The sequence below is a fragment of the Lissotriton vulgaris genome, chromosome 11, assembly GCF_964263255.1.
Source record: "Lissotriton vulgaris chromosome 11, aLisVul1.2, whole genome shotgun sequence".
Classification (NCBI taxonomy): domain Eukaryota; kingdom Metazoa; phylum Chordata; class Amphibia; order Caudata; family Salamandridae; genus Lissotriton; species Lissotriton vulgaris.
In genome coordinates this window covers 601,038,508-601,066,336 of record NC_141699.1, presented here as the reverse complement: position 1 = coordinate 601,066,336, position 27,829 = coordinate 601,038,508, and the positions used below count along the sequence as shown (strand labels likewise).

Genomic DNA, 27,829 nt, shown 5'->3' with positions numbered 1-27,829 from the left:
GTGAGGGAGTCTGGGAGTCTGGGAACCTGTGTGGAGCCAGAGAGGAGCAGAAGAGCAGCAGGTACGTTTTCTATTATTTTTTAATGTATTTTCGTCGTCGTTGATGTAGTGACCTGGGGTCAGGGGCACTAGGACCCCGCACCCGGACCTAGGGGAGGGGACAGAGACCGGAGAGCACTTCCGGCCAGGGAGTGGGACGGGCATTAAACTGGACGAGGAGTAAGGGAACGGACGTGCATGTGGGCACAAGGCAAGAAACCAATAAAGAATCCAAGCATCACTTACCTGCCTCAGCATGGGTCATTTCACTGGACACGACAACTGGCGACGAGCAGGTGGGTTATGAAGCCACCATGAGAAGCAACCTCACAACCATGTCCACGTGGAACCAGCAGCCCACCCTAGTCCGCTGATCAATGAAACGATGTCGGGAGCCAAGAAGAAGACGAAAACCAGTAGCCTACCGTGGTCCATCGGGCCCCAAAGAAGAGAAGACGCGAAATCGGGAGCCCATCCCGATCGCGACAGAAACGGAGCAAAGAGCCCACTGAGGTCCATGTGCGGAATCCACGGCGACATCAGGAGTCCACCCCGGCCACATCAAGGAGAGTGAAGTGAAGGAAGTGCCAAATAAGCACCCGATCGTGGAAAAGCCGGCCGCCGACTAAACGAGAGCCTGAGCGTCCCACGTTGAGATTCTATTTGAAATCTAGTGAGAGCTCAGCGGCTATCTTGAAGTCAGGCGGGACAGTCAATGAAAAGTTGAGGAAGGCCTGGTGGCCATTTTGAAGTCAGGCAATGCAATAGATAGCAAATCTAGCCAATAGAAGTACCGGCGGGCATCGTACAGTCAGGCTGGATGGCGAATCTGAGGCTGGAGAGAGCCAGGTGGCCATTTTGAAGACATGATCAACAAAAAGTGAGCAACCCAAAATACCCTTGAGGGCTTGGGTAATTATGAACGGCATGCGCCACCACCAAAACGGTTAAAACTTGTAAAATCAATGATATTAATTTCACAGCCAAAAATTTCTCTAATTGTAATATTCCGAACGTGGTTTATTGCATTCAATGCCCATGCTTGTTACACTATCTGGGTGAAACCATTCAACCCGTTAAAAAACGAATCCTGCAACATCAATCTCGGATACGTTGCAAAAAAGAAACTGCGCCACTAGTTGAACACTATTTGCAATTGGGTCACAAGGAAACAGATATGTTGTGGTGGGTCCTTGAAGTGTTAAAACCCAATAGAAGACAGAATAACATCGACAGGATCCTTGCATTACGAGAAGGCAAACTCATCTGCCTCACTGACACGGTGTCAGGTTCCCCGGCCACCGGTAAATCACTGCCTGCAATCGTGAACCTATCTTGAACATGAAAAGACTACATTACCCATGTTTCCTAACGCGGCGCGTCAGATGACGATGCGCGACTGGGAAACGGGATATCCTGGCGGTAGCGGAAGACATCTTGCCGATTATTCCTTCCTGATTTGAGGCTTGGTGGTTTGCGCGACCAGTTCTGTGTTTTGGTGCTCGTTCCGGGCGGGCTGTAGTTAAGCTCGCGCCGGATAGCTTTGCGGATCCATTGGATTATCAGGTGGGGCTTAGGAAGCGCCCGCATCAGTTGCTGATCGTTCGAGTTCTGGGAACTCTTGCTCTGTCGAAACCTTGGTGGATACATTGGAGGGGCTTAGGAAGCGCCCACATCGTCTTCAGTGTGCCAGCTACAGGTTTTCCCCGGGCATAGGGGGGCGTTCATTTTGTGCTGAACTGGGGTTGCTGTTTTCCCGGTTATCTTCCGACTCGGCTGAGTCTGAAGTTTGTTCAGGATATTGGCGCTTTTGTTTTCCTGTGTGCTGCAAGGAAAAGGAGGTCTTTCTGTTCCTCGCAGAGACGTATCTGCAGAGGAGTGTTTATCATCCGTTTTGCTTTCTTTAACTGGGCATTATTTCAGTTACTGTAATCACGTATGGATTTACCCTAATTGACTCCCGTTTGCTGTGGTTGAGAAACTCTTAGGGTATTTGGAGTGCCTGCCGGTACTATCACTAACCATACTGTCGGAGGGGAAAGTTCTTATATTCTGTACACTGTGACAAGTGAAGGGCATCCTCAGTATTATTTTAGGTCATCTTCCTGTTCTTAGAGGGTATGTGGTGAATGGTTTTCCTTACATCAGGGGATTTTGAAACCCTTTACCTAGTGGTGGGAAAGAGGGGGCATATTTATGGTCTTCTTTATATCTTTTGCGCAGGACAATCTGGGAATTGAGAAGACGCCTGACCTGTCACTCTTCATTCCTCATCACTTATAGGATTCTTCAGGTGGGTGGCGGACATACCACTGATTGCAGAGAATAGTTAGAGTTAGAGTCGCTCTTCCATTGATTCCCTGTTTTATATGTTACAGGTTTCCTGCTCCAGTTGCCCAGCTGTTCCCCTCCGGACTACCTGTATTTTTCCCCCGCTTGATCTCCCTAATAGTCTGAGGTATAAAGAGCCAGACTTGGGATGATCTAGAGGTGGGCCCCATATCAGCATCAAACCCATCCTGAGGAGTAACGACGAAAGGCCTGACAGAATAATCGGCCCACGAGTTCTTCTCCTCCTGGTGGGATTGAATCAAAGGATGGCCACCTTAGATGATGTTCTAGCAGCACTGGCCTTAGTGCAAACGGAACTAGCCACCTCCCGTCAAGAGACAGCCGCACTGCAGGCTCGGTTTGACGCCGCGCAGCGTAACCCGTTTGATGCAGGGGCCTCCGCCTCTCCACCTGCCTCAGTAGCTCAGTAGTGGTGGAAATGCCTTCTCCTGTTCCCTTAGCCCCCCCTGAACGGTTTTTAGGTGATAGGAAAAAGGTACAGGTGTTCATGACCCAAGTATTGTTGCACTTCACGTGTAAACCGAAGTGTTTCTTGACTAACCAATCCAGGGTTTCCTTTTTGATCTCGTACCTGGGGGGAGAGGCAGCTCAGTGGGCAGTTCCCATAGTGAAGAATAATGATGCTATTCTGTATGATTGGGAGCTATTTAGAACTGAGTTTGAGAAGACCTTTGACCGGAGGGCTGAAACTTTTTCAGCGGATAAAGAATTGCTTGTGCTGAAACAGGGCTCCTCCGATTTGGTTACCTACCTTAACCACTTTAGGAGGTTAATCGCTGAAACCGATTGGCCTGAAGCAAAACAAATGGTTCTGTTCTACCAGGGACTCACAGAAAATCTTAAAGATGTTATCGCTCAAGTCGAACCCCAACCTACGACGTGCGCTGCTTTTATTGATTTAGCTCTACGTTTGGACCACCGACTTCGAGAACGCAAAGGAGAACAAAGCAGAAAGGACCGCCCAGTCCTCTTGGGTGAAAAGACCGTCACTGGGGAAAAATCTGAAGGGAAAGTAGAATCCATGGAGATTGGGGTTGTACGGGCATCATTAACCCCGAGTGAAAGAGAGCATCGCCGTAAGTTTGGGCTCTGCCTCTATTGTGGGAAGAAAGGACACTTCTTAAGGGAATGCCCTGTGAAACCTAAGGGCGGTCGTTATCGTTCAGGACAGGTAGCAGTATCCACAGTGGAGAAGGGGTCGGAAAACTCCAACGCTTGAGTTTAGCAGAAGGGAGAAACTCGAGCACTCACTTCATCCCTTCAGTAACAGAAGAAGACTATGTAGAAAACCGCCTGTTCTTCCTGACCCTGGAGTTGTGGATAGACAACTCCCCCAAGACCATTCGAGCGATGATAGACTCTGGAGCCACTGGCTGCTTTATGGACCTAGCAGAAGCCCGGCGGTTGGGGGTAGTTCCCGTTACCAAATCCGTTCCTGAGGCAGTGTTTGCGGTTGACGGACATGAACTGGAATCTGGTCCAATCAACCAACATACGCCAGAATATGAGATGTGGTATGGGGATTACCATACAGAAAACATAACATTCAACCTCATTTATGCCCCAACCTACGGGGTTATTTTGGGACTTCCGTGGCTGAAAAAACATGAGCCCACCATTAGTTGGACGGATCAGTCAGTGCAATTTCATTCCACCTATTGCCAAACCCATTGCCTAAGAGAGACGCCTCGACCTTCCATGTCCTTAGCCTCTACTCATTACATTTCCACGGCCGCGGAGAAGGAAGTAGAGTTACCACAGTGTTATCGTGAGTATGAGGAGGTATTCAGCAAAGCAAAGGCAGAAGTCCTCCCTCCACATCGCGAATACGATTGCCGTATTGATTTGACGCCAGGGTCTGTGGTTCCTTGTGGTAGGATCTACGCTTTATCGCAACCTGAAAATGCACACCTCCGGGAGTATTTGGATGACCTACTTAAATTGGGTTTCATTCGTCCCTCCAGATCCCCAGCAGCTTCCCCGCTGTTTTTTATCCCGAAAGCAAATGGGGAACTCCGATGCTGCATCGATTACAGGGCTTTGAATGCCATCACGATCAAAAACCAGTACCCGCTCCCCTTGATACCAGTATTATTGGAGCAAGTACGATCTGCCAATATTTACACCAAATTGGACCTCAGGGGAGCCTACCATCTGGTACGAGTAAGAAGTGGCGACGAGTGGAAGACCGCGTTTAAAACGCGGTACGGACTTTTTGAATACTTGGTGATGCCCTTCGGGCTCTGCAATGCCCCAGCCTCTTTTCAATTTTTTTTGAATGAGGTTTTGAGAGACTTTTTAGACATCTTTGTGGTCGTCTACATTGATGATATTCTGATTTACTCAAATGGAGAAATGGAACATCAAAGACATGTCGGCCAAGTCCTTCGCGCCTTACAACAGAACCATCTATATTGTAAGCTAACGAAGTGTGAATTCCATGTCACCACTGTTGAATTCCTTGGAGTCATGCTCACTCCTTCAGGGCAACTTATGGCTGACCGAAAGGTACGGGCAATCGTGGAATGGCCAAGACCTCGCAACATCAAAGACATCCAGAGACTCCTTGGTTTTGCGAATTTTTATAGGAGGTTCATTGCACACTTCTCGGACATGGTGACTCCGCTTACTAAGCTCACCAGGAAGAACACTCCTTTTGTGTGGGGTTTGGCGGAACAGACAGCCTTTGAACAATTGAAAACTGCTTTCACGACTGCTCCTGTGCTAACCCACGCCGATCCGAACCTCCCGTTTGTGGTGGAAGCAGACGCCTCCGAAGTAGCTGTTGGCGCGGTGCTCTCCCAACGGAATGAAAGTACAGGTCATCTCCATCCCATTGCCTTCATGTCTCGAAAACTAAACAGCGCGGAGCGTAATTACACCATTGCGGAAAAAGAACTGCTAGCAATAAAGGATGCCTTCGCAGAATGGAGGCATTGGTTGATGGGAGCCTCACAACAAATCACGGTGTACACCGATCACCGCAATTTACAGTTTATGCGAGCTGCTCGTCACCTTACTCCTCGACAACTACGTTGGATGCTGTTTTTTGCCGAATTCCACTTCATGGTGACATTCCGTCCGGGTTGTGATAATCGGAAGGCTGATGCACTCTCGCGTCAGGAACACAGCTCCGCCATGGAGGTTGTACAAGAGAAAAGCATCATTGACCCCAAGAAAGTGATAGGGACTATACACACTGAGGAGTTTCTTCACAAGGTAAAAAGAGGGATGCAAACCTTTATCTGGAAGACCTGGATTCGCCTACATCCGGAGTGGAAAATGCGACAAGGTTTGCCGAGAAAAGGATCCCAGCTACTACTGCCTACTGTAGCTCTAAGACGACAAGCTTTTCAATGGTGTCATGATCTACCATGCGCTGGACACACAGGAGGAAAGAAAACCTTGGAGAAGATGCTACGTATGTATTGGTGGCCTACCATCCGTCCTGATGTCTTTGCATGGGTTCAGCGATGTGACACCTGCTCTAAGGCCAAGAGTGACCATCGTCCAACACAAGGACTTTTGCAAAACATGCCTACTCCTGTGAGTCCTTGGGAGAGCTTTTCTGTGGACTTTGTGGTGGGTCTTCCTAAAGATCGGGGGATGACTGCGGTATTGGTAGTCGTGGACTATTTAACCAAACTAGGTCATTTTATTGCATGCAAAGGGGTCCCAACTGCCAGCCAACTTGCTCACCTATTACTCCTTCATGTAGTTCGGTTACACGGATTGCCTAAAGTCATAGTTTCAGACAGGGGAGCCCAGTTCACCGCTAGGTTTTGGAAAGTGTGGTGTAATAGGTTGGGCATCGCCCCTTCCTTGTCCACCAGCTTTCACCCCCAAACTGACGGGCAAACCGAGAGGTTAAACCAAACACTCAAGCAATACTTGAGATGCTTTGTGGATACCACTACTGAGGCTTGGGTTGATTGGTTGTGGACTGCTGAGGTGTCCTACAATGATGCTGTTCATTCTTCAACTTCATATACCCCGTTTTTCTGCACCTACGGGTTTCACCCTAGGTTTGCCCCTTTGAGTGTTTCATCCTCCGAGGTCCCGATCCCTCAGTTGCAGTCTAGGTTGGTCCAGTTACGAGAAACTGTACGGCTAGCAAGGGTGAATCTGGAAAAAGCTAAAGGGAAATACAAGGCACAGGCCGATAAACATCGGAGGGCTTGTCCTCTGTATGCCAAGGGAGATTGGGTATGGTTGTCCACTAGAAATATTCGCTTCCGCAAATACAGTGTATTCAACCCCAGGTTTATTGGCCCTTACCAGGTGATACGTCACATCAACCCAGTGGCTGTGAAACGGAGCCTCCCGGGACATTTCCGGATACATCCTGTTTTCCACGTGTCTCTGCTCAAGCCCGCAAAAGGTCCTCGGGCTAAAAGCCCTGAACCTGTAAGAGTGCAGCAGGACGTTGAGTATGAGGTGAGAGGCATCCTGGACGCACGTAGGGTGAAGGGTCAGCTCCAATATCTGGTGGCGTGGAAGGGCTATGGGCCTGAAGAGGACTCTTGGGAACCTGCGGGTGCTGTTCATGCTCCTAGACTGGTTAAGAAATTTCATTTGTCGCATCCTGGTAAACCTGGAGGCAGTCAGTGAATCTTGTAAAGGGGGGGTGTTCTGTCAGGTTCCCCGGCCACCGGTAAATCACTGCCTGCAATCGTGAACCTATCTTGAACATGAAAAGACTACATTACCCATGTTTCCTAACGCGGCGCGTCAGATGACGATGCGCGACTGGGAAACGGGATATCCTGGCGGTAGCGGAAGACACCTTGCCGATTATTCCTTCCTGATTTGAGGCTTGGTGGTTTGCGCGACCAGTTCTGTGTTTTGGTGCTCGTTCCGGGCGGGCTGTAGTTAAGCTCGCGCCGGATAGCTTTGCGGATCCATTGGATTATCAGGTGGGGCTTAGGAAGCGCCCGCATCAGTTGCTGATCGTTCGAGTTCTGGGAACTCTTGCTCTGTCGAAACCTTGGTGGATACATTGGAGGGGCTTAGGAAGCGCCCACATCGTCTTCAGTGTGCCAGCTACAGGTTTTCCCCGCGCATAGGGGGGCGTTCATTTTGTGCTGAACTGGGGTTGCTGTTTTCCCGGTTATCTTCCGACTCGGCTGAGTCTGAAGTTTGTTCAGGATATTGGCGCTTTTGTTTTCCTGTGTGCTGCAAGGAAAAGGAGGTCTTTCTGTTCCTCGCAGAGACGTATCTGCAGAGGAGTGTTTATCATCCGTTTTGCTTTCTTTAACTGGGCATTATTTCAGTTACTGTAATCACGTATGGATTTACCCTAATTGACTCCCGTTTGCTGTGGTTGAGAAACTCTTAGGGTATTTGGAGTGCCTGCCGGTACTATCACTAACCATACTGTCGGAGGGGAAAGTTCTTATATTCTGTACACTGTGACAAGTGAAGGGCATCCTCAGTATTATTTTAGGTCATCTTCCTGTTCTTAGAGGGTATGTGGTGAATGGTTTTCCTTACATCAGGGGATTTTGAAACCCTTTACCTAGTGGTGGGAAAGAGGGGGCATATTTATGGTCTTCTTTATATCTTTTGCGCAGGACAATCTGGGAATTGAGAAGACGCCTGACCTGTCACTCTTCATTCCTCATCACTTATAGGATTCTTCAGGTGGGTGGCGGACATACCACTGATTGCAGAGAATAGTTAGAGTTAGAGTCGCTCTTCCATTGATTCCCTGTTTTATATGTTACAGGTTTCCTGCTCCAGTTGCCCAGCTGTTCCCCTCCGGACTACCTGTATTTTTCCCCCGCTTGATCTCCCTAATAGTCTGAGGTATAAAGAGCCAGACTTGGGATGATCTAGAGGTGGGCCCCATATCAGCATCAAACCCATCCTGAGGAGTAACGACGAAAGGCCTGACACACGGTTAGAAGGGGCCTCAATTCTGCAACTGAGTGGCATGCCTTAGCATGCCTTTCTTAAATCCCCTGTTAGCCGTAATCATATTTGTATCTGCCTTTACTTGATTGTGATACACAGTAAATATGGTTGCCACTACTGTATTACATATAATTTATGTTGGTAACATTGACTGTATTTACCATATGATACATTTACAAGTGTTTATGATGATATATATTTCTATAATAAACATCTAGAGATTGCGGATGCTCTATGAACGACTTAAAGATCACAGTATCATCTTGTGAATCATAGCGCTATGGTCCACCATAGAACTTCTAAACCAATGCGTTCTTTACTTTACATGTTATATATGATACATAAGTGCTAATATGACTTGTAGTTACAAGTTTAATTTTGTATTCTCAATACATCTATTAACTATGATGATATAATTCGATATACAGATTATCACAGTCCTTGTAATTAGCTGCCTTATTCGTTTATGCCATAGTAAAGAGATTCATTTGACTAGCTCAATATGGCCGCCAATATCCAGTCCTATTTCGAGCTCCAAACGGCGAGTTAAATAAGAGGGCTCCAAAGAGCGATTGCTTTTCGCTTTCAAGTCTGTGGCATGCTGCATTGCACAGCGTTAGAAATCGTGAGATCAGGTAAGCCGGATGCCACTTTGCCCTATAGGTACAACTGTTTTTCAGTGACCCCATAGTTTTGATAAATATCTCTCTCTTTTCTTTAGAGCAACCACCTTTTGTCTAACTGAAGTTTGGCTCAAAACTATTCCACGCTTCGGCTCAATTAAATACTCCACGCTTGCGGCTTAATTAGGTATCCGTTTTTATCTTTATTTCTACTGTGACATTTTAGTCCACCGGCGTTAAACTAATAGATTGTGGGCTTAATGATTTTTTCAGACTGTGCTGCACTGTCCGTACAAATATCCCAGTGTTTCACGAAAATTACTCCTTTCTGATACCAACTAATCCACTCCTTTGCCGAACTATAGGTATGTAACGTATCCTCTATGTCATGCTCACAAAATTGAACGTTAGACTCCTAGATCGATAGCTTCTAAAATTAGGTTTTTAATTTCCAGTTCACCAGGTTGCTGTACAAAATTGATAACCCCGATTGATACAAACAGGAGCCACTTGGATTTACAAATAGGTAAAATACTATCTCCGTGTCTTATTGTTGTCTCCACCTCTCTTTTTTTAAACACCAAGTAATTCAGATACATATATTAAGGAGCAGCACAAGTACCTTGTCCCACACGATACTGTGATCGAGTTAGACCCACCTTATACCTGCAGCATTGCAAATGAGGTAATTGTATCTATTGATACCTTAGAATGGCTTCGTATAGCATCCGCATGAACCACTAAGCATTTTGAATTCAATCTAATTTGACATTGGATCGTTTGGCTAATAAGAAATGTAATCAATCACTGTATTTCATGCTCTGTGCACAAAATTGTAAGCATAAATGCTTTTTTGATTAAATGTATTTTTTCAATATAGTTTTTTGAAATCCAGTTCCCTGAATGAAACATATGACATACCAGAAAAGGTTTTTATACAAATGAGAAATTATATCTGTTGTCTATATTATCTCAACCGTTATAGACAGTCTTAAGTAATAAATCAGTTTTGATGTGGCTCTCGTTTGAAATATAGATACATACGCTGGTATGATACAATCTATATACATGTTGATACACAAGAATTTGCTGAGTTAAACCCCAAGTTTTTAAACATGAGAGCATCATCTTTGTATGTAGTACTATTTCTGTTTGTTTTTAAGTGTTTTTTGTGTCACAAAGGTGTAATGAATGTTTGTATATAGTATACACTTGTAACTGTAAATATTTATATTTCAGATTGCAACTTTTCTATACAGATCACAATTGACATCAGTCCTGAAGATGGTTTCTCAAATTGCTATTTAGGAAACCGAAACGTCGACCTTTCATCTTATCCCTGTCTTGTTTGATTCATTTTGATTTGGGATAGGTGTTCTTAGGTTCTGTTGAGTCACTTATTAATTTATTTGTGTGTGTACCCACAGGCCTAAGTATTTTCTGTATTTTCACTTATCTGTATATGAATTTATCTTTTTCAAATGACTTTTTGATAAAACTATATCTTTTGAATACACCTTTGTGTCTGTTGTTTATATGTTGTGTATATGTTTTGACCTAAAATTTATCCTTTAAATCATTTTTGAATCAGAAACACTTTTGAAATAAATTCCCTTGAAGGCACCTTTACCCTTCTTCATTTTGAAGACAGGCAGTAACAAAAAGCCAAAAGAAAAGGTGAAAATAAAGAATCAAAAGGAAATTGCAACACAAAAAGAAAAGAATGAACACATTTTATAAAAGGATAACAAAGGAAAGGGAGAATAATGGCCAATGAAAGTGACAAATCCAGCGCACAGGCAATAACTACCATTCAGCATATCGGAATCTCAGACAGGCATCAGGTAGGAATGCTGGATTCGGCAATTTGAAAGCTACATGCGCGCCACAGACGTTGCAGAGGCCAAACACATTGACCTCTTCTTAAATCTAGCAGGAGATGAAGTAGAAGACCTGCTCACTACCTTCCCCAGCGACAAAACAGTGACGTACAAGGGACTGATACAGTGTGTCACAGAAAAGTTCGACCCGCAAAGACACATCGACTTCGATAGATACACATTTAACACTGCGTGTCAATGAGCAGAGGAGTCCCTCGACGATTTCGCAACATGACTGCGAAAGATAGTAACGTATTGCGAATTTAACAAGTTCGACAATGAACAAGCGACACGACTGCGCATCCTCGAAGGTTGCCAGTCCTTGGAGCTCCACACACGTATTCTGAAGGAACCAACGACGCTGGAGAAAATACTGACAATGGCCCGAGCAGAAGCAAGAGCAACAACACACGCCAAAGAGATGGAGCAAGGGAAAGACAGAAGGGCAGAACAAGCAAATTGCGTAATGGGAAGCAGCAAGAAAAAAGACAACACACCGCCACCGCCAATGAAAAGACAAGAAGGAACGTGCTACCGGTGTGGCCTAGACTTCCCATACGTTGGTGCATGCCCGGCAATGGGCCAGAAATGCAGAAAGTGCAACGGAGACAATTACTTTGCGAGTGCCTGCATGAGTAGACAGTTTAGAAATGAGCAAGGAAGACTGGCAAGACCGCGAGCAGCAAGAAGCAGGCATGCCAGGCTCATGGAGACCGCAAATCGCAGCTCCTCAGGTGAATCGGGAGGAACAGTCGCTTCAAAAAGGGCGGAACGACTGACAACTGTACTTAATGTCAGATGCGCCCAAAAAGGAATGAGGCCAGTCCCCAGCAAGGTAGAGACAATAAACAAGGCGAATCCTCCAATAGATGTTGCAGAGGTGAGGTTGTTTTTTGGTCTTGCTAGCTACTGTGCCCGCTACATAAAAGACTTTGCCACTGTGAGCACACTGCTGTGGGACCTGACAAAGCAGGGTCAGAAGTTCATTTGGTCACAAGAGTGTGGCTGGGCATTTGAACCCATCAGACAAGCCGTGATGGCCGTTGACCACCTTGCCTACTTCGATCCGTTGCTATGCACCGAGCTGACCGTGGACGCCAGCCCGGCAGGACTAGGGGCAGTATTAGCACAACACCTGCCAGGAAGAGACTCACCAAGAAAAATTGTTGCATACACAAGCAAAAGTCTGTCTGAAGTTGAAAGAGCATACTCCCAACCTGAAAAGGAGAGCTTAGCAGTGGTTTGGGCGTGCGAACACTATCACATGTTTCTTTATAAATAAATCTACATAAAACAATTTACCATTGTCACCGACCATCAGGCTCTGGTGACAATATATGGCAATCCGACTGCAAAGATTCCTCCTGGCTTTGAGCGCTGGGGCATAAGACTGATGGACTACGATTTCGAGATAGTGCACAAGCCGGGCAAAGAACACAACCCGGCTGACTACATGTTTCGACACCCCTTACCACAGGCACCAGAGAAGACCTCAATGGCAGAAGAATATCTTTACTTCGTACTAAGACAGAACACGCCGTTGCCTATGACACTGGCTGTACTTGAACAGGAGACAGAAAAGGACGACACAATGCAAGCGGTGAAAGTAACAACAAGACAGCAAGGATGGAGACACATCAACAACAACTGCACAATGGGGGACGGAGTCAACATGGAGGAAATTATGGCCTTCAAGAAGATACACGATGAACTGTCAGAGACTGAAAAGGGCATACTAATGCAAGGAACAAGGATAGTAATACCAACAGGGCTGCGTCGACAGACTGTCAGTTTGGCACACGAGGCGCACAGAGGCATAGTGGCGACAAAGAAGATGCTGCAAGAGAAGGTATGGTTTCCTGGCCTAGACAAAATGGTAGAAGACACCATCATGAGCTGTCACATCTGTCAAACAACAGGCCAGCCAGCAAAGCCGGAACCATTACAAATGTCAGAACTTCGAAAGGCAGTATGGACAACGTTGGCTGCAAACTTCTATGGGCCGTTAGACACGGGCAACTATCTGCTCATGATCATTGATGAATACTCAAGGTTTCCAACAGTATGCCACGCCTCATCGACAACAGCAACGGCGACACTACCAGTACTAGATGACATCTTTGCAGCCTGGGGATCACCAGAGACACTAAAGACAGATAACGCTCCTCCATTCTCAGGCGAGGAGTTCAAACAATTCATGACTTACCTAGGCATTCATCACAGGAAGATAAAGCCCCTGTTGCCACAAGCGAATGGCATGGTGGAGAGGTTCATGGGCAACATAAAGAAAGCTTTCCAAAGAGCAAAACTGGTGCAGATCTCCATAGGACAGGCGCTCTATCAAGTATTACGAGACTATAGAAACACCCCCCACAGCACCACAGGAAGATGTCCAGCTGAGTTAGTGCTGGGAAGGACAAGCAGGACACGGCTACCACAGCTAGAAACGAAGAGGCCCTCAGAACACAGCAGCATTGCCGCCGGGGACCAGGAGACAATAGACAAGATGAAAGCATAAGCGGATGACAGAAGACATTGCACCACAGGGCACCTTATGCAAGGAGACCAATTGATGGTGCGTCAGGGGAAATGTAGAAAGTCTGACAGTCCATTCTCCAAAGACCAGCAAATAGTAACAGAGGTCAAAGGACCAATGATCACGGTAGAAGCAGGCCTGTACCGAATAACAAGAAACAGTTCTCATTTCAAAGGAGTGAAGACCATCGACGAAGACGGAGAGGACGCTGTGGCAGAAACCACAGGAGCACAGGAGAGAACAAGAGCAACAGACAAGGAAGGAAGATGGACGGACAAGAATGAAGGACAAGAAGAGGAGTCACAGAAAGAAAAGGAAGGGACTTGTTCAAAAAGAGTGAGCAAAAGGACAAAAAGACTGATCGAAGAAATGTAGCCATGGGGATGACTTCATGTCTCTCCGTTATTTTCATTTTCCATATCTCTCACGAAATCTAGCTCTCTCTCTCTTCACATTCTTTTGTGACAAAGGGGGAGATGTAGTAACCTGGGGTCAGGGGCAGTAGGACCCCGCACCCTGACCTAGGGGAGGGGACAGAGACCGGACACCACTTCCGGTCAGGGAGTGGGGCGGGCATTAAACTGGACGAGGAGTATGGGGAACGGACGTGCATGTGGGCAGGAGGCAAGAAACCAATAAAGAATCTAAGCATCACTTACCTGTCTCAGCGTGGGTCATTTAGCTGGCCATGGCAGTTGATTTCCCCTGCCACTCTGCGTGGCACCAGCCACAACTGGAAGGCACAAAGAAAACTGCACAGCACCACACAGGTGCTCGCTCAAACCTGAATAAAACGCAAGAGTGCTCTCTTGTTACATTGTGTTTATTGGTAGGTTTTCAGCATATATTAAAAACTACTGTGTATAAAACAGGTTGAAGTTGATACCACTGGTCGCATTTAAACTTTTACAGATATGTAAGATACAGAAACGCCGGGCTCATCTATTGCTGAGGGCTAAATAGAAAGATGCTTTTTTCCAAGGCTGGTCATCCTTTATAGAAGCACGAAGACCTTTGGATTTGCTCAGAGGTTGCTCGATTCTTCTGCATGTATGGCCTTGGGGCAGCTGTGAGAACGGATATGACCATGTTTATTCTTTGCCTCGTCGAATTCCACCAGTTTACCCTGTAAAGCCATTTTCAGGCATCCAACAAAATAGGAATCCTCAGTAGCCGAACCTGTAACAAAGGAAATATGAAAATTTCAGAACTTTGGAGGAGGGTGTTGTTATTGTGCAGATCAAGGGGGCCTGGTTGTGAAGGTTGCGGGAGAGCTCCCCCCGCATGGCTGTCTTGAACATGGCATTTATCTTGGACTGGGACTTTCCAAGCCTTCTATGTGCTGTGGTGCAGGGTCTGGAGGTGGGTTTTACTTGTGATTGAGGGTCGGGCCACATGGCCTTCCTCAAGAGCTGTGGAGTTTGCGTGTGAAGGGTGTTGTGTTTCAGTTGTGGCCGGCATGTCAGTGTCACTTCCTGAGTATGAATATCCCAGTGCTGCCATTATCTTCCCACTGGTACCAGCGGATGAGTCTAATTTCAGCCTGCATGTCAGGTGCTCAATGTTTTAGTGTGGGTGCTGTGTCTGTCTGGCTGTTTTAAGCGACCCTGTAGCCCAGTGTCCATATGAATCTCTCCCTGTGCCAATGTCTTTGTCTTCCTTGCCCAGTCTCTATGTCAGCATCTCTCCTTACCACCCGCACCCCCCAACCCACATCCAATTATAAGTGGAGCGAAATTCCTGTATGGAATTCTGCTCTGCTTAAATATGTTTTGTTCCAGGCTCAGGAAAAATGGAACCAATGTTGACCTGCTTTAATGCCCCGTCTGACTCTCTGCCATGTCATGGGGGAGCTGGGTCTCCTCTGTCCTCCATCACCCTCCTCCCTCCCTATCCTGCTGCAGCTTCATGAAAAAGCGGATACAGAATTTTGCCCAGAAAAAACGGTTCTACAAAGTTATTCCGTATTCAATGGGCATAAACCTATAATTGTACTTTACTGGTGGGGTCTTTCAGCACGCTACAGGTTTTTACAGGTTTGGATTTATCAACCCACCAGTGTGGGGCAGTTTGCAGTTGGACCCTTGTGTCCATATCCCCTTGTGACAGTGTCCACGTTTCCCTGACCATGCCTCCCTGTCCCTCTTTGTCACAGTTTCTGTCCTGCGTTATGTCTCACTGAGTCAGTGACCATGCCCCGCGATCCCAGTGTCTATGCCGCCCACTCTCAGTGTTTGTGCCTTCCAGGTCCTATGTCACCAAGCTGGTGTAGTCTTGGTCTCCTTACATTCACTGTCCCAGTGCCGGTGTATTTGCTATCCCCATGTCAGGTAAATCCCTACCCCAAGGCCAGTTACCTGCCCCATTGTGCATGCATCCTAGCTCCACTGTCCCATTATCCCTACTGCCAGGGTGGGTAGCTCCCTGCCCCAATGTCTCAGGGCTCCATTCCCCAGAGCATGGGTTTTCATGTCCCAATGTACGTGCTTTTCTATTGAAGTGTCAAAGTCCCTGTGTCACTGTTAATATGATGTTTATGTTTGTTGCAATATAATGATGTGTTGGTGGTGTCACTGGACACATGCCCTCTAATCCCACTAAGGAGTCTTGCCCAGTGCCAGTATATTTAGAGCCTCATTATATGTGTGCCTCATCCCAGAAGTCTCAGGGTACTTCCTCTTCCTTTCTCAGTGTTTCCATGTCCCAGCATGCATCTCCTTTTTCCAGTGTATATGTCTCCCTGACCCAATCTGAGTGTCCCACATGCCACTGTGATTGCCTTCCAGTCTCACTGCCCTTGCTTTCCCTGTCCAAAAGCCATGTGCATCATCCCACTTCCCAAGGTATAAACACCCATAAACGTATAAATAATTAGAAAATAAGGCACGCATTGAAACAAATGTTTGCAATGAATGAGACAGTTTCAAAGGGTAGAATAACCAGAATTCACAAGACAAAATGCAAAAGTGGCTTGTCAGCATGAAGTGTGTGCCATGATGACAATGGGAAATAGGTGTGCAATTATCATAGAATCCAATGGAATTGTGCAGCAATACAGGCCAAATATTGTGCCTTGGTTGATTGATTTATGCAGCAGGAAAATGCAAATTGTAATGCACGGTATGAAATTAAATAAATAGCACATTTACTGGCATTATTATACTACTATGGAATTTTAATTCACATACGTGCTCATAGGTATTGGGTCCAAATGCTTTTGGAAATGCATAGGTTTCTTAAGAACGAAAATCAGACATTTAAAAATTGCTACTCAAATATTGAATTACCAAAAAATGATTTTGCGCCCGATTTTTACCATGTGTATTGAGCTAAGAAGTTTAAATAATAATGCAATTTGGGTAGAACATCTTCTTCCACCTCGGATTGAAGATCTTTTGACTAAGGCTGGGAAGTCCTCATGGTTTACCAAATTAGATATGATAGTGGCTTACCATCCGATAATGTTACACCCTGATTCACACAATTTTACTGCTTTTATCACCCCAAAGGGGACGTTCAAGTTTTTCAGGTTACCTTTTGGATTAGACTGCTGCTTCGGCTTTCCAGAGAGTGATTTCTGAGATCTTCAAGGATATTCCCAAAGTTATGGCATTTCTTACAGGTTTTGGAGTTAAATCAAAACTGGTATTGGTTGATGCCATTATCTATCCCCGATACCCAAAGGTCATGAACAATAAAAATCATTCTTGTATATGTGTGAATTTTACTCAGAAGTTATCAAGGGGTTTGCAAATCTCACTGAGTTTTTAAATTCTACTTGAAAGGAATGTCTGTGTCAATAGAATGAAGAATGTAAAAGTTCTTTTGAACGAATAACATCTGGCATCTCACAGGTTCCTGCTTTTCAACTGGTCTTAAAGGACGCAATACCTGCATTACATTTGATGTTGGTATTTAAGGATGGGAAGCAGTTTTATCATAGTATGAAGGATGGAGTAGTTTCTGTCCTGTAACTCCAGTTCTGTAGTAGAGGTATCTCTGTTATAGTCATAATCTAGTGAATAGTCCCGCCCATGTGCGTGGACCCCGGAGCAATCAAAATAATCTCTTAAAGTGTCGACAAAATGCAGAACTGCACAGACACTTAAGAGAGAATTAAAGACAGATAACGTAGCCTATAACCAGGCTACACTGTCCAGTACTTCAACTAGAAATTCCACCAAAAATCCACAAACAGCAAAGCCTGTCCAGATTTCCCTTGCTTCAGCAGCAAAAACCCTCTGGAATGATAGAGAGGAAGACATGGACAGACAAGCCCCATAGGCTGCCATTATGTGGCTCAAAACAGGATACTGTGCCTTTAAGAGAACTTTCCAGAACTTCAGAGTATCCCAGAATGCACTGCAGGTCCCTTTTACTTTCAGTTCTTTTTGAAGGCGTAACACGCCAGACCTGTAGCATTTCTTACATGAACATCTCTCTCCACCGGGGCGGAGGGCGGGCGCTTATGACTATAACAGAGATACCCCTACTACAGAACTGGAGTTACAGGACAGAAACTACTCCTTCTATAGTAGGGGATCTCTGTGTATAGTCATAATCTAGTGAATAGAATGGCAAGCCCATCCCCACACCAAAGCGGCGGTGGAGAAACGAGAAATAACACCACTATTGTGCGAACAGATTTCGCAGCGAAGCCTGCCCAACCTGAGCGCCTGCCCTGGCATCAGTGTCCAGGCAGTAATGCTTAGCAAAGGTATGGACTGACTTCCAAGTGGCGGCCTTGCAGATATCTGCAATAGGAACATTACGAAGCAAAGCCGTCGTGGCAGCTTTGCCCCTGGTGGAATGAGCCTTAGGTTTACCCCCTAAGGTCTTATTAGCTTTCTGGTAACACAGTTGTATGCAGGACACAATCCACCTAGAGATGGACTGCTTAGAGGTAGCAAGACCCGTCCTGACTGATCCATAATTGATGAACAATTGGTCTGACCTACGAATATCTTTGGTCTTATCCAGATAAAATTTCAACACCCTCCTAACATCCAGGGAATGTAAAGACCTTTCAGCTGGAGATGAAGGATTCTGAAAAAACGTAGGCAAAGTTTTAGTCTGGTTGACATGAAAATCAGAAATAACCTTTGGAAGAAATTTAGGGTGAGTACGCATAACAACCTTAGCAGCATGAAATACAGTATAAGGTTCCTGGCAACACAACGCCTGAATTTCACTCACCCTGCGGGCCGATGTAATGGCCACGAGGAACGCCGCCTTTCAGGACAGGTGCTGCAGCAAAGCCATATGAATAGGTTCAAAAGGCTCCTTCATCAATCTAGACAGCACCACATTCAATTCCCATGAAGGCGAAGGAAGCTGGACAGGAGGGAATACTTTCTTCAAGACTTCCAAGAAATCTTTGATCACAGGGATCTGGAAGAAGGAAGTCTGTGAAGGGCATTTCCTGTAGGCAGTCAATGCAGCGAGATGAACCTTAATGGAATGAACATTAAGGCCAGACTGCGCCAAATGCAGAAGGTAAGGAAGGATGACGTCTTCCTTGCATGTCGTTGGGTCATAGTTCTTGGACTTGCACCAGATACAGAACCTCTTCCACTTGTAAGCATAGGAAGTCCGAGTGGAAGGTCGCTTGGCCTCCTTCAGTATGTCCATGCAATCATCTAGTAGATTCAAATGGCCATATTGCACTATCTCAGGAGCCATGCCGCCAAACTCAAAGATGAGAGGTTTGGGTGCAACATCTGCCCCCCGAACTTCGTGAGAAGGTCTGGCCTGCACGGCAGCCGTATGTGCGGAAGGAGAGACCGGTGAAGCAGGTCCGTGAACCACCACTGCCTGGGCCATTCCGGGGCAATCAGGATCATCCGTGCCCGGGACTGGGACAGCTTGATGAGCACCGCTGGAAACAGGGGAATAGGCGGAAAAGCGTACAGAAAGCTGTTCGACCAGTTGATCCATAGCGCATTCCCCAGCGTCCCTTGCTGGTAGTACCTGGAGGCGAAGTCTCGGCATTTGCTGTTTTCGGCGGTGGCGAACAGATCTATGTCTGGAGTCCCCCACCTTTCGAAGACTTCTCCTAGTACTTCGTCGTTTATGACCCATTCGTGGTTTTCCTGAATCAGTCTGCTCAGTGCGTCTGCCTGAACATTCTGCACACCTTAAAGATGGGTAGCCGTTATCGTCAATCCTCTGGCCAGAAGCCAGTGCCAGATCGCCTGCGCCTCCTGCAACAGAGTGCGAGATCTCGAGCCCCCCTGCTTGTTGAGGTAATACATCGTGGTCGTATTGTCCGTCTGTACAAGCAGAGAGTTGGTCTGGAAGGAAGGATGATAGGCCTTCAGTGCCAAGTGAACAGCTCTGAGTTCCAGGAAGTTGATATGGAACGTGGACTCCATCGGGGACCATGTTCCTTGAATCTGTAAGTCTCCCGAATGCGCTCCCCAGCCGTGGAGAGAGGCATCCGTCACGATAGTCTGAATGGGAATGTCCTTGTGGAAGGGAACCCCTCTGAGGAGATTCTCCGCTGAACACCACCACTTCAGAGACTGAAGAGCATGCAGAGACAGTCGTATCTTGTCGTCCCAAGATCCTTTCCTCTGGTCCTCCAAGCACTCCTGCAGCGGTCTCATGTGCAGCCGTGCATGAGGAGTGAGGAAGATACAAGAGGCCATCGACCCCAGTAGAGAAGACACCGTCCTCACTGTTGTAGATGAAGCGGTCATAAGAGCCTGAGCCTTCCGAAGGATCGATTGCCGTCGCTCCTCTGAAGGAGACACGCTTGCTGACAGCGTATTGATGGTGGCTCCCAAGTACTGAATGCACTGGACCGGAGTCGGGACAGACTTGGACATGTTGATGTGCAACCCCAGCTTGTTCATGAGAACGCACGTCTTCTGGAAGTGTGCTTGAGCTTCCGAGAAGGAGGAGGCCTTGATCAACCAATCGTCCAGGTACGGGTAGACAAACACCTTGTTCTTCCTTAGGTGTGCCGCTACCACTGCCATGCACTTTGAGAATGTTCTGGGCGCAGATTTCAGCCCGAATGGCAGTACTGTGTACTGATAATGATTTGTGCCGACTTGAAATCGCAGACACTTCCTGTGTTTGCATGTAATGGGCACATGGAAGTATGCATCCTGTAGGTCTATTGCACAAAGCCAGTCTCCCTGTTGCAACTGAGGATAAATCTGATGCAACGACAGCATGCGAAACTTTTCTCTGTGAATCCACTTGTTTGCCTGTCGCAAGTCCAGAATGGGCCTGAACTCGTTCTTGTCCTTCTTGCGAACCAGGAAGAACCGGGAGTACAGACCTTTTCCTCTTTGAGACAGAGGTACGTCTTCTATCGCCCTTTTCCTTAACAGGATATCGGCCTCCGCCTGGAGCTCGCGCAGTTGATACTGTGAGCTGACCGGAGGGATCGCTGGAGGCGGGCTGATGAACGGAAGACTGTATCCATTGCAAACAATATTCAGCACCCACTTGTCCTGAGTAATTTTTCTCCACTCTGCCAGAAAAAACTGAACGCTTTCCCCCACCGGAGCAGGTAATGGATGAAGGGGAAGTAACAGCTCAGGGCCGCGACCCGGCCGGGCCCTTTTTCGCGGTAGAGGACTTCTGTCCCCCTCTACCCTTCTGGCGTTTCTGGAAGGGTCTCCGGAGCTGCTGCTGTTGTTGCTGCCGCTGTCCCGAAGACTGCCCTCGTCCTCTTCCTTGTGCACCGAACCGTCTCTGGAACAGGTGGTAGGACTTCTTTTCTTTGGGCTTCTCCAAGCCCACAGCCGTAAGGGTCTCCGTCTCCGCCTTCATGCGGGCCATCTCATCATCTGCGTGTTTTCCGAACAAGGTGTCCCCGGAAAAGGGCAGATTTGCCACCCCCTGCTGGGTCTCCGGCTTGAGTGGCGTGAGCCTGAGCCAAGCATGGCGCCGCTGATTGATCCCATGACAGTAACCATGGGCAGCCAACAGGGAGACATCCGCCGCTGCGCTGATGACCTGATTTGCCACCAGCATCCCTTCCTTGAGGATCTCTTGGAAGTCCTCCCTCTTGTCTCTTGGTAGCAGTTCCATGAACTGTTGCAGGGAGTCCCACAGGGCCCGGTCATAACGTCCTAGCAGTGCCGTATCGCTGGACGCCTTCATGGCCGTGGACGCAGTCCTACAAGCCTTCCTTCCAGCTGAGTCGATCCATCGACTTTCTTTATCTGGCGGCACGGTGGATGACGGGGAGGTAGAGTGTCACTTCCTGGCCGCCGTCACTATCACCGAAGCCGGTACTGGATCTATCCTCAGAAAGGCAGGGTCCGAATCCGGGGCCCTGTACTTCTTCAGAAGTCGGGAGGGAGCGGCCTTCACTACCGCTGGTGTGAGGAACAGCTCCTCTGCAGGTTCTACCAATCCAGGTACTAGTGGTAGTAGAGGGCAAGACAAATGCTTCTTGTGAAGAGTTTCGAATATCACGGACGTCGTTGGTGTTGGAGCCGTCACCATGATACCCAATTTTGCAGCCCCCCTAAGGAGAACCTCGTGGAATGTGCTTATGTCGTCCACCGGAGATACCCTGGTCCCAGGGGGGTCCGATAAAGTCGGTGAGTAGGAGCGGGTCCTGGAGGAGTCCGTGCGGGACCTAGAACCCCGCCTCCTATGGCGATGCCTTGATCTGGTGGAGGATCTCCGTCGACTCCTCGATCTTTCTCTCCGTCCGGAGCGTGATCGGGACTTCCTCGGCCTTGGTCGATCCGCCGGTTCCACAGGAGCGGGCGACTTAGGCTTGGCCGGGGCCTATGGCTTAGGTGTCCCCTTGGGAGTGGTCGGAAGTCTAGGCAGTGAGACAGACCTTGGAGGAACCGGAGGCGGATTTTCTGGCAACCGAGGTCCGGGTTGAGGTGGTGGTACTGGTAACGGAGGAGGAGTAGGGTTCCCCGGAGGGGGACCCCTCGGCAATGGAGGCGGTGGCGTAACCTGCCTCTGTGACGGGGTATATACCTCGGAATACACCGAGCCCAGTGAACCGCCTTCTTTACCAGCCTGGGACGTTGGCGAACCTCCCATGGCGTCAGGCCCCCTTCCACTTTTCTTCGGCGTCGAAGAACGGCGACCGGACAGCAAGCGCCGGTCCCTTGACGTTGAGCGTCTTCTCCTCGGAGTCGAACGCCTTCGCCTCGACGGCGACCTCGTCCGCCTCGCCGGCGACCTCGTCCACCTCGACGGCGACCTTTACGCCTCGACGGCGATCAGCTGCGCCTCGACGGCGATCTGCGCCTCGACGGCGATCTGCGCCTCGACGGCGATCTTCTGCACCTCGACGGCGATCTGCTGCTCCTCGACGGCGATCTTCGCCTCGACGGCAACCTGTGCCTCGACGGTGATCCACTCCTCGACGACGAGGATCTCCTCGACGACGATCATCTCCTTTTCGCCGACGGCGAACGGCGGTGTCGCCTCGACGGCGAGCGCCGACGCCGGGCCTTTCGACGTCGATCACTCGACGACGACGAGGACGACGACGAAATAGTCACCGGAGACTTCGATGGTGGCCTGGTGAGGTCCTTCGACGCCGAGCTTCGACGTCGTTTCGCCCCCGACGATGGGGAACAGACCGTAGTCATCCCTCTCGACGCCATAGTCGGTGCAATCGACCCAGACGGAGAATGGGGACGCTTGCTGGTCTTCCTGCCCCTGGGGAGCCCCCAGAGGCCTCAGCACGGGCAGATGAAGCCCCTCCAGACCCACCTTGTGCCTTCAAGGCCCAGAAGCCTGATCTTCTTTCTGTCCTTCAGGGTCCTGCCAGAGAAGCCTTGACAGATCACACACTCCTCTGGGACATGGGAAGATGGAAGGCAGAGGATACACACCTCATGGGGATCTGATTTGGCCTTCTTCCTGGAGCACTCTGGGCGTTTGTCGAATAATGCAGGCATATTTGACATAGAACAGAGTGCAAAAATCAAGGAGAAAAGGCACCAAAGTACGTAGAAAGCACTTACTTTGAAAAAGTAGTGAAAAATCACCAAAAATCCTTGAAAAGAGAGAGCTCAATGCTCCAGGGTCCTGCTAGCAGGAGCCGGAAAAAATAACTGAAAGTAAAAGGGACCTGCAGTGCATTCTGGGATACTGTGAAGTTCTGGAAAGTTCTCTTAAAGGCACAGTATCCTGTTTTGAGCCACATAATGGCAGCCTATGGGGCTTGTCTGTCCATGTCTTCCTCTCTATCATTCCAGAGGGTTTTTGCTGCTGAAGCAAGGGAAATCTGGACAGGCTTTGCTGTTTGTGGATTTTTGGTGGAATTTCTAGTTGAAGTACTGGACAGTGTAGCCTGGTTATAGGCTGCATTATCTGTCTTTAATTCTCTCTTAAGTGTCTGTGCAGTTCTGCATTTTTTCGACACTTTAGGAGATTATTTTGATTGCTCCGGGGTCCACGCACATGGGCAGGACTATTCACTAGATTATGACTATACACAGAGATCCCCAACTACAGAACCATTGATCTTACTATTGGTTTTGCATCACGCACACACAATGACATAGAAAGGTGATACCATGATTGAAAAAGAGAGGTTGGGCACTGCATGGTGCATGAAGAAGTTTCATGCTTTTTTGTGGGTACACCATTTATTATCAGAACCAACCATCGACCTTTAGTAGATATTCTTTCAGGAGCTATACCAAAATAAACTGCATCTAGGTTGTCAAGATTGGCCACAATTGAGATGGCCGCGTAGTCTCGGAGCTCCGTGATCGGTGAGCCCCGCAACGATCCTGACTCACTTATCCTGGGTCTGCAGTGTCCCCCCTGAAGCTGTTCAGGCGTGAGAACCGCTGCAGATGAACTGGGGGCGATTTGCGGTCTTCAGAGCCACGGTGTCGCCAAGATATCATCGACGGCTGGCAGGCCCATAAGCCGGGACTCGCAGCGATGTGCTAATCCGAGCTCCAGGGGACTTCCGGTCAGCCATTGGGGCGGGACCAGGCCCGGAGAAGAGCGACATTGGGCCGTGAGCTGATCCTGACATCAGTCACAGTCACCCCTGGAATCCATCGTATATCTGTGGACGACCCGGATGGGACCCTTTCGTCGGAGCCGAAGACACTGTATGCGGCTCGCTCACTGAATCACTCCAGACCATTAGCCCGTGGCGGGCGTTGGGACTGAGGCCGTGCACGAATTCAGATTGCCGGGGTGAGTCTCATCCCCCCCGGTTTAATCCCGGTACTTTCCTGCTATTCGCAACGGTTCCTAACTGGCGGAGACGAATCTCTTCCTGCACCCTTCCCCCTCCTCATATATGTGACTCAGGTTTTGTCCTTTGTCCGGGAGCAGCCATTTTGGGTGTCAAGGCCATAATCTGCTTCCCCTTCCCCAGTGATTGCTCGTGCGTCCCGTCTTAAAACCGGGGGGCGCAGTGTGCAATAGTGCTTTTCAGTGTCTTTGACATAATCATCGCTGCCGCCCTGGGGAGCAGAAGGGAATGGACTTCCATTGTCCGCCGGCCGTTTTCTTGTTGACGCCGCCAAGCAAGAGTGATTGGGCCTAATCTTAGGGCCTATAAGCGCCGGTGCGCAGTGCCCCCCTTTTCTCCACGCCACTATCTCAAACTTTTGAAACTTCCCCCGGTTGGGTGATCTGTCACACCATGGAGCGGAACAAAACCACCGGCACCAGGGGTCGGAAGCCGATCCAATCGAACAAGTTGGATAAATATACCGTCCCCAAAGACGTAACCAAGGGACGATTATCGGAAGATTCAACCGGAGGAGCATCGCTGGGGATAGCCCGAAACTGTCCCTCAAAGACGTCATGGACGCCATTTCTGGAGTAAAGACCTCTCTAGAACACAAAATGGACTCAATGGCCATAGACATCAATCTCATTCGCATTGATATGGGGAAGCTGAATGAAAAAGTGAAACAGGTGGAAATCACCAACGGCAGCCTGGTGGAGGATGTCTCTCACTTGCAGAAGGAGGTCGGAGAAATGCGAGATTCCCGGAAAAATGTTCGAACTTAAGCTGGATGATTATGAAGGTCGCCTCCGCCGCAACACAATAGGTGGTCCGGAAAAATTAGAGGGCCCTGCTCGGGACCTGTTTGTTGAGGATCTGATTCTTAAGCATCTCCAGCCGAGGGGCCTGAGTAAATTCTTCGTTATCGAACATGCTCATAGGGTCCCCTGGGGTCGCCCTCGGCCGGGTGACCCCCGCGGCCCATGCTGGCCAGAGTCCTCAACTTTCGCGACAGAGACGCCATCCTTCAGTGCTCAAGAACTAATGCCCCCCTCAAATATGAGAATGCTGCAATTTCCTTTTTTCCCGATTTTACGCAGAGGGTGCAGAGACAGCGAAAGACCTTTCTATCTGTGAAACGGGACCTGCGTGAGAGAGGCATAAAATACTTGATGCTATTCCCCGCTCATCTCTGAGTGGTGGCTAATGATAATGTTTGGTTCTTCGATCAACCTGAGGTGGCTGCGGAGTGGCTTGAAAACCTGGGCCCCCTGGATCATGAGTCTCAGGGGCATGAGGATGGTGTTGAGTCTTGATTTCTTTATTTGGAGAATCAACTGTGTGTGATGAGGTGGGGGGGAGGGTGTAGTGTTGAAACTGGAGAGGGAGTGTGTTAATTTCTTGTTGCTTAGTATGTACTGCGGACCTATGCAATATTGTACTTAGTGGGGCCCGACCAGGGGCTCCGGTGACTATTCCCCTCAATACCCTTTTTTGTTCTTTCTTTTGAATATTTAGGGCGAGAGGCACTCTGCTTTTTCAATGGGCAGTTTGAAGCCTAGTGGGCAGGGCAGCCGGTGGGGGTAGTTGAGGAGTGTGGGTTGTTTCCTTTGTTTGTTATTTGGTTTGTGGCATCACAGTACTTTCTGGGTTCATTTCAAACAATGCAGAGTATTGTCCAGTATCCTTCACATGGGACGATGGGGGGTAAGGAACTAAAGGTATTAAGCTGTAACGTGAATGGATCGGGGGACCGGATAAAACGTAGTGTGGTTTTGCAATACCTCAAACGACATGCACCTGATGTGGTTCTGCTTCAAGAAACTCTTTTAATTGGAAACACATGTAAAGCTCTATATAGAATGGGTTATACACTGTTGGCACAAGCGGGGTTCACCTCAAGCTCGCGGGGGTGGGCATTTTAGCACGTAGGGTACTCCCACTTGCCGTGGACTCAGTTTGAGCGGATGACAGAGGCAGATATGTAGGCATCACAGGTCGATGGGAGGGGTACATTCTTACTCTTATATCTGTTTATATCCTCCCCGGTTTACAGTCCTTTTCCTTTGCCACGCTAGGTAAACTCCTGCTTGACTTGCCTTCTGGACTGCTGGTACTGGGGGGATTTCAATGCTGTGATGTCCGGGACAATGGACAGACATCCCCCATGTGATCTAGGGCGTAACGTCCAGTGGCTGCCTGATTTTATGAACGTCATGGGTCTGGTTGATGGATGGAGATTGCTTCACCCTGATCAGAAGCAATATACTTTTCACTCTGGAGCTCATGGAAGCCTCTCTCGCTCGGACTACTGTCTGGTCCCGGCGGCACAGACTTCTTATTTGACTGAGGTGGCCCATCTCGCCCGGGGTATATCTAATCACTCTCCACTCTGGTTCCGACTTTGCATTACACCGGGTTCGGCAGGCAGAATAGCCCCCATTAGCCCATGGTATCTCCGAGACCCCAAGCTTCGTAAGGACCTTGTCCAAGCTCTTGAGTGTTATTTTGTGGATAATGTTGGATCTGTTTCCTCTTCTGTGTCCCTTTGGGAAGCCTTCAAAACTGTAATTAGGGGCCAAGCGCTCTCACTGATAGCTGGAGTTAAGAAGGAGAGGAACAAGGAGGTGGTGGCTATTGAAAACGACATAAAGCTGTTGGAGGAGAAACTGGAGGAGGGGGGTAACGCAGGCTGGTTTGCATCTATTATGCCTCAAACAACATGAATACAAATCTCTAGTAATGGACAGGGCGAGGGCGCTTGGCAGAGAGCAACAGGGCAGACTTTATGACCTCGGAGATAAGGCAGGGAAACTCATCGCCTGGGTGGATAAAAAGGACTGGGCTTCTCGAGTAGTCCCTGTGATTGTCACGGATGATGGCGTCACACTTACCGATCCGCAGGCAATAGTTGATAGATTTGCGACTCACTTTCAAACGGTTTATACCTCGCTTTCTGATAGACCGGAGGAAGACTCCCATTTGTTGCTTAGAGATATACAGCTACCCTGCCTGTCCGATGAGGACAGCGACTTCATGAATAGCGCCTTTAGTCCCGATGAAATGGCCCAAGCTATCCGCTCTTTAAAATCAGGAAAAGCGTTGGGGCCTAACGGGATTCCTATTGAACTCTATAAGCTCAGACCTGACAAGCTTGCCCCATATCTTGGCGGTATGTTTACAGAGGCCCGCAAGAGGGGGACCCTACCTTTGGACCAGAGGACAGTGGCGGCTGGTGAAATTTAAAAGTGGTAGGGCGCAAGATCAATGAATGACTTTT

General features: G+C 48.3%; 1 protein-coding gene across 1 annotated transcript in view; it reads right to left on the bottom strand.

The window, feature by feature from the left end:
- Positions 1-14,153: 14,153 nt before the first annotated feature.
- The window catches only part of LOC147683214 (growth arrest-specific protein 6-like), a 250,454-nt gene continuing 236,778 nt past the window's right edge, over positions 14,154-27,829 (bottom strand). Inside the window, exon 8 of the mRNA XM_086943699.1 lies at positions 14,154-14,525. Coding sequence (XP_086799825.1) covers positions 14,371-14,525 — 155 coding nt within the window. The 3' untranslated portion in view covers positions 14,154-14,370. The remainder of the gene's footprint in view (positions 14,526-27,829) is intronic.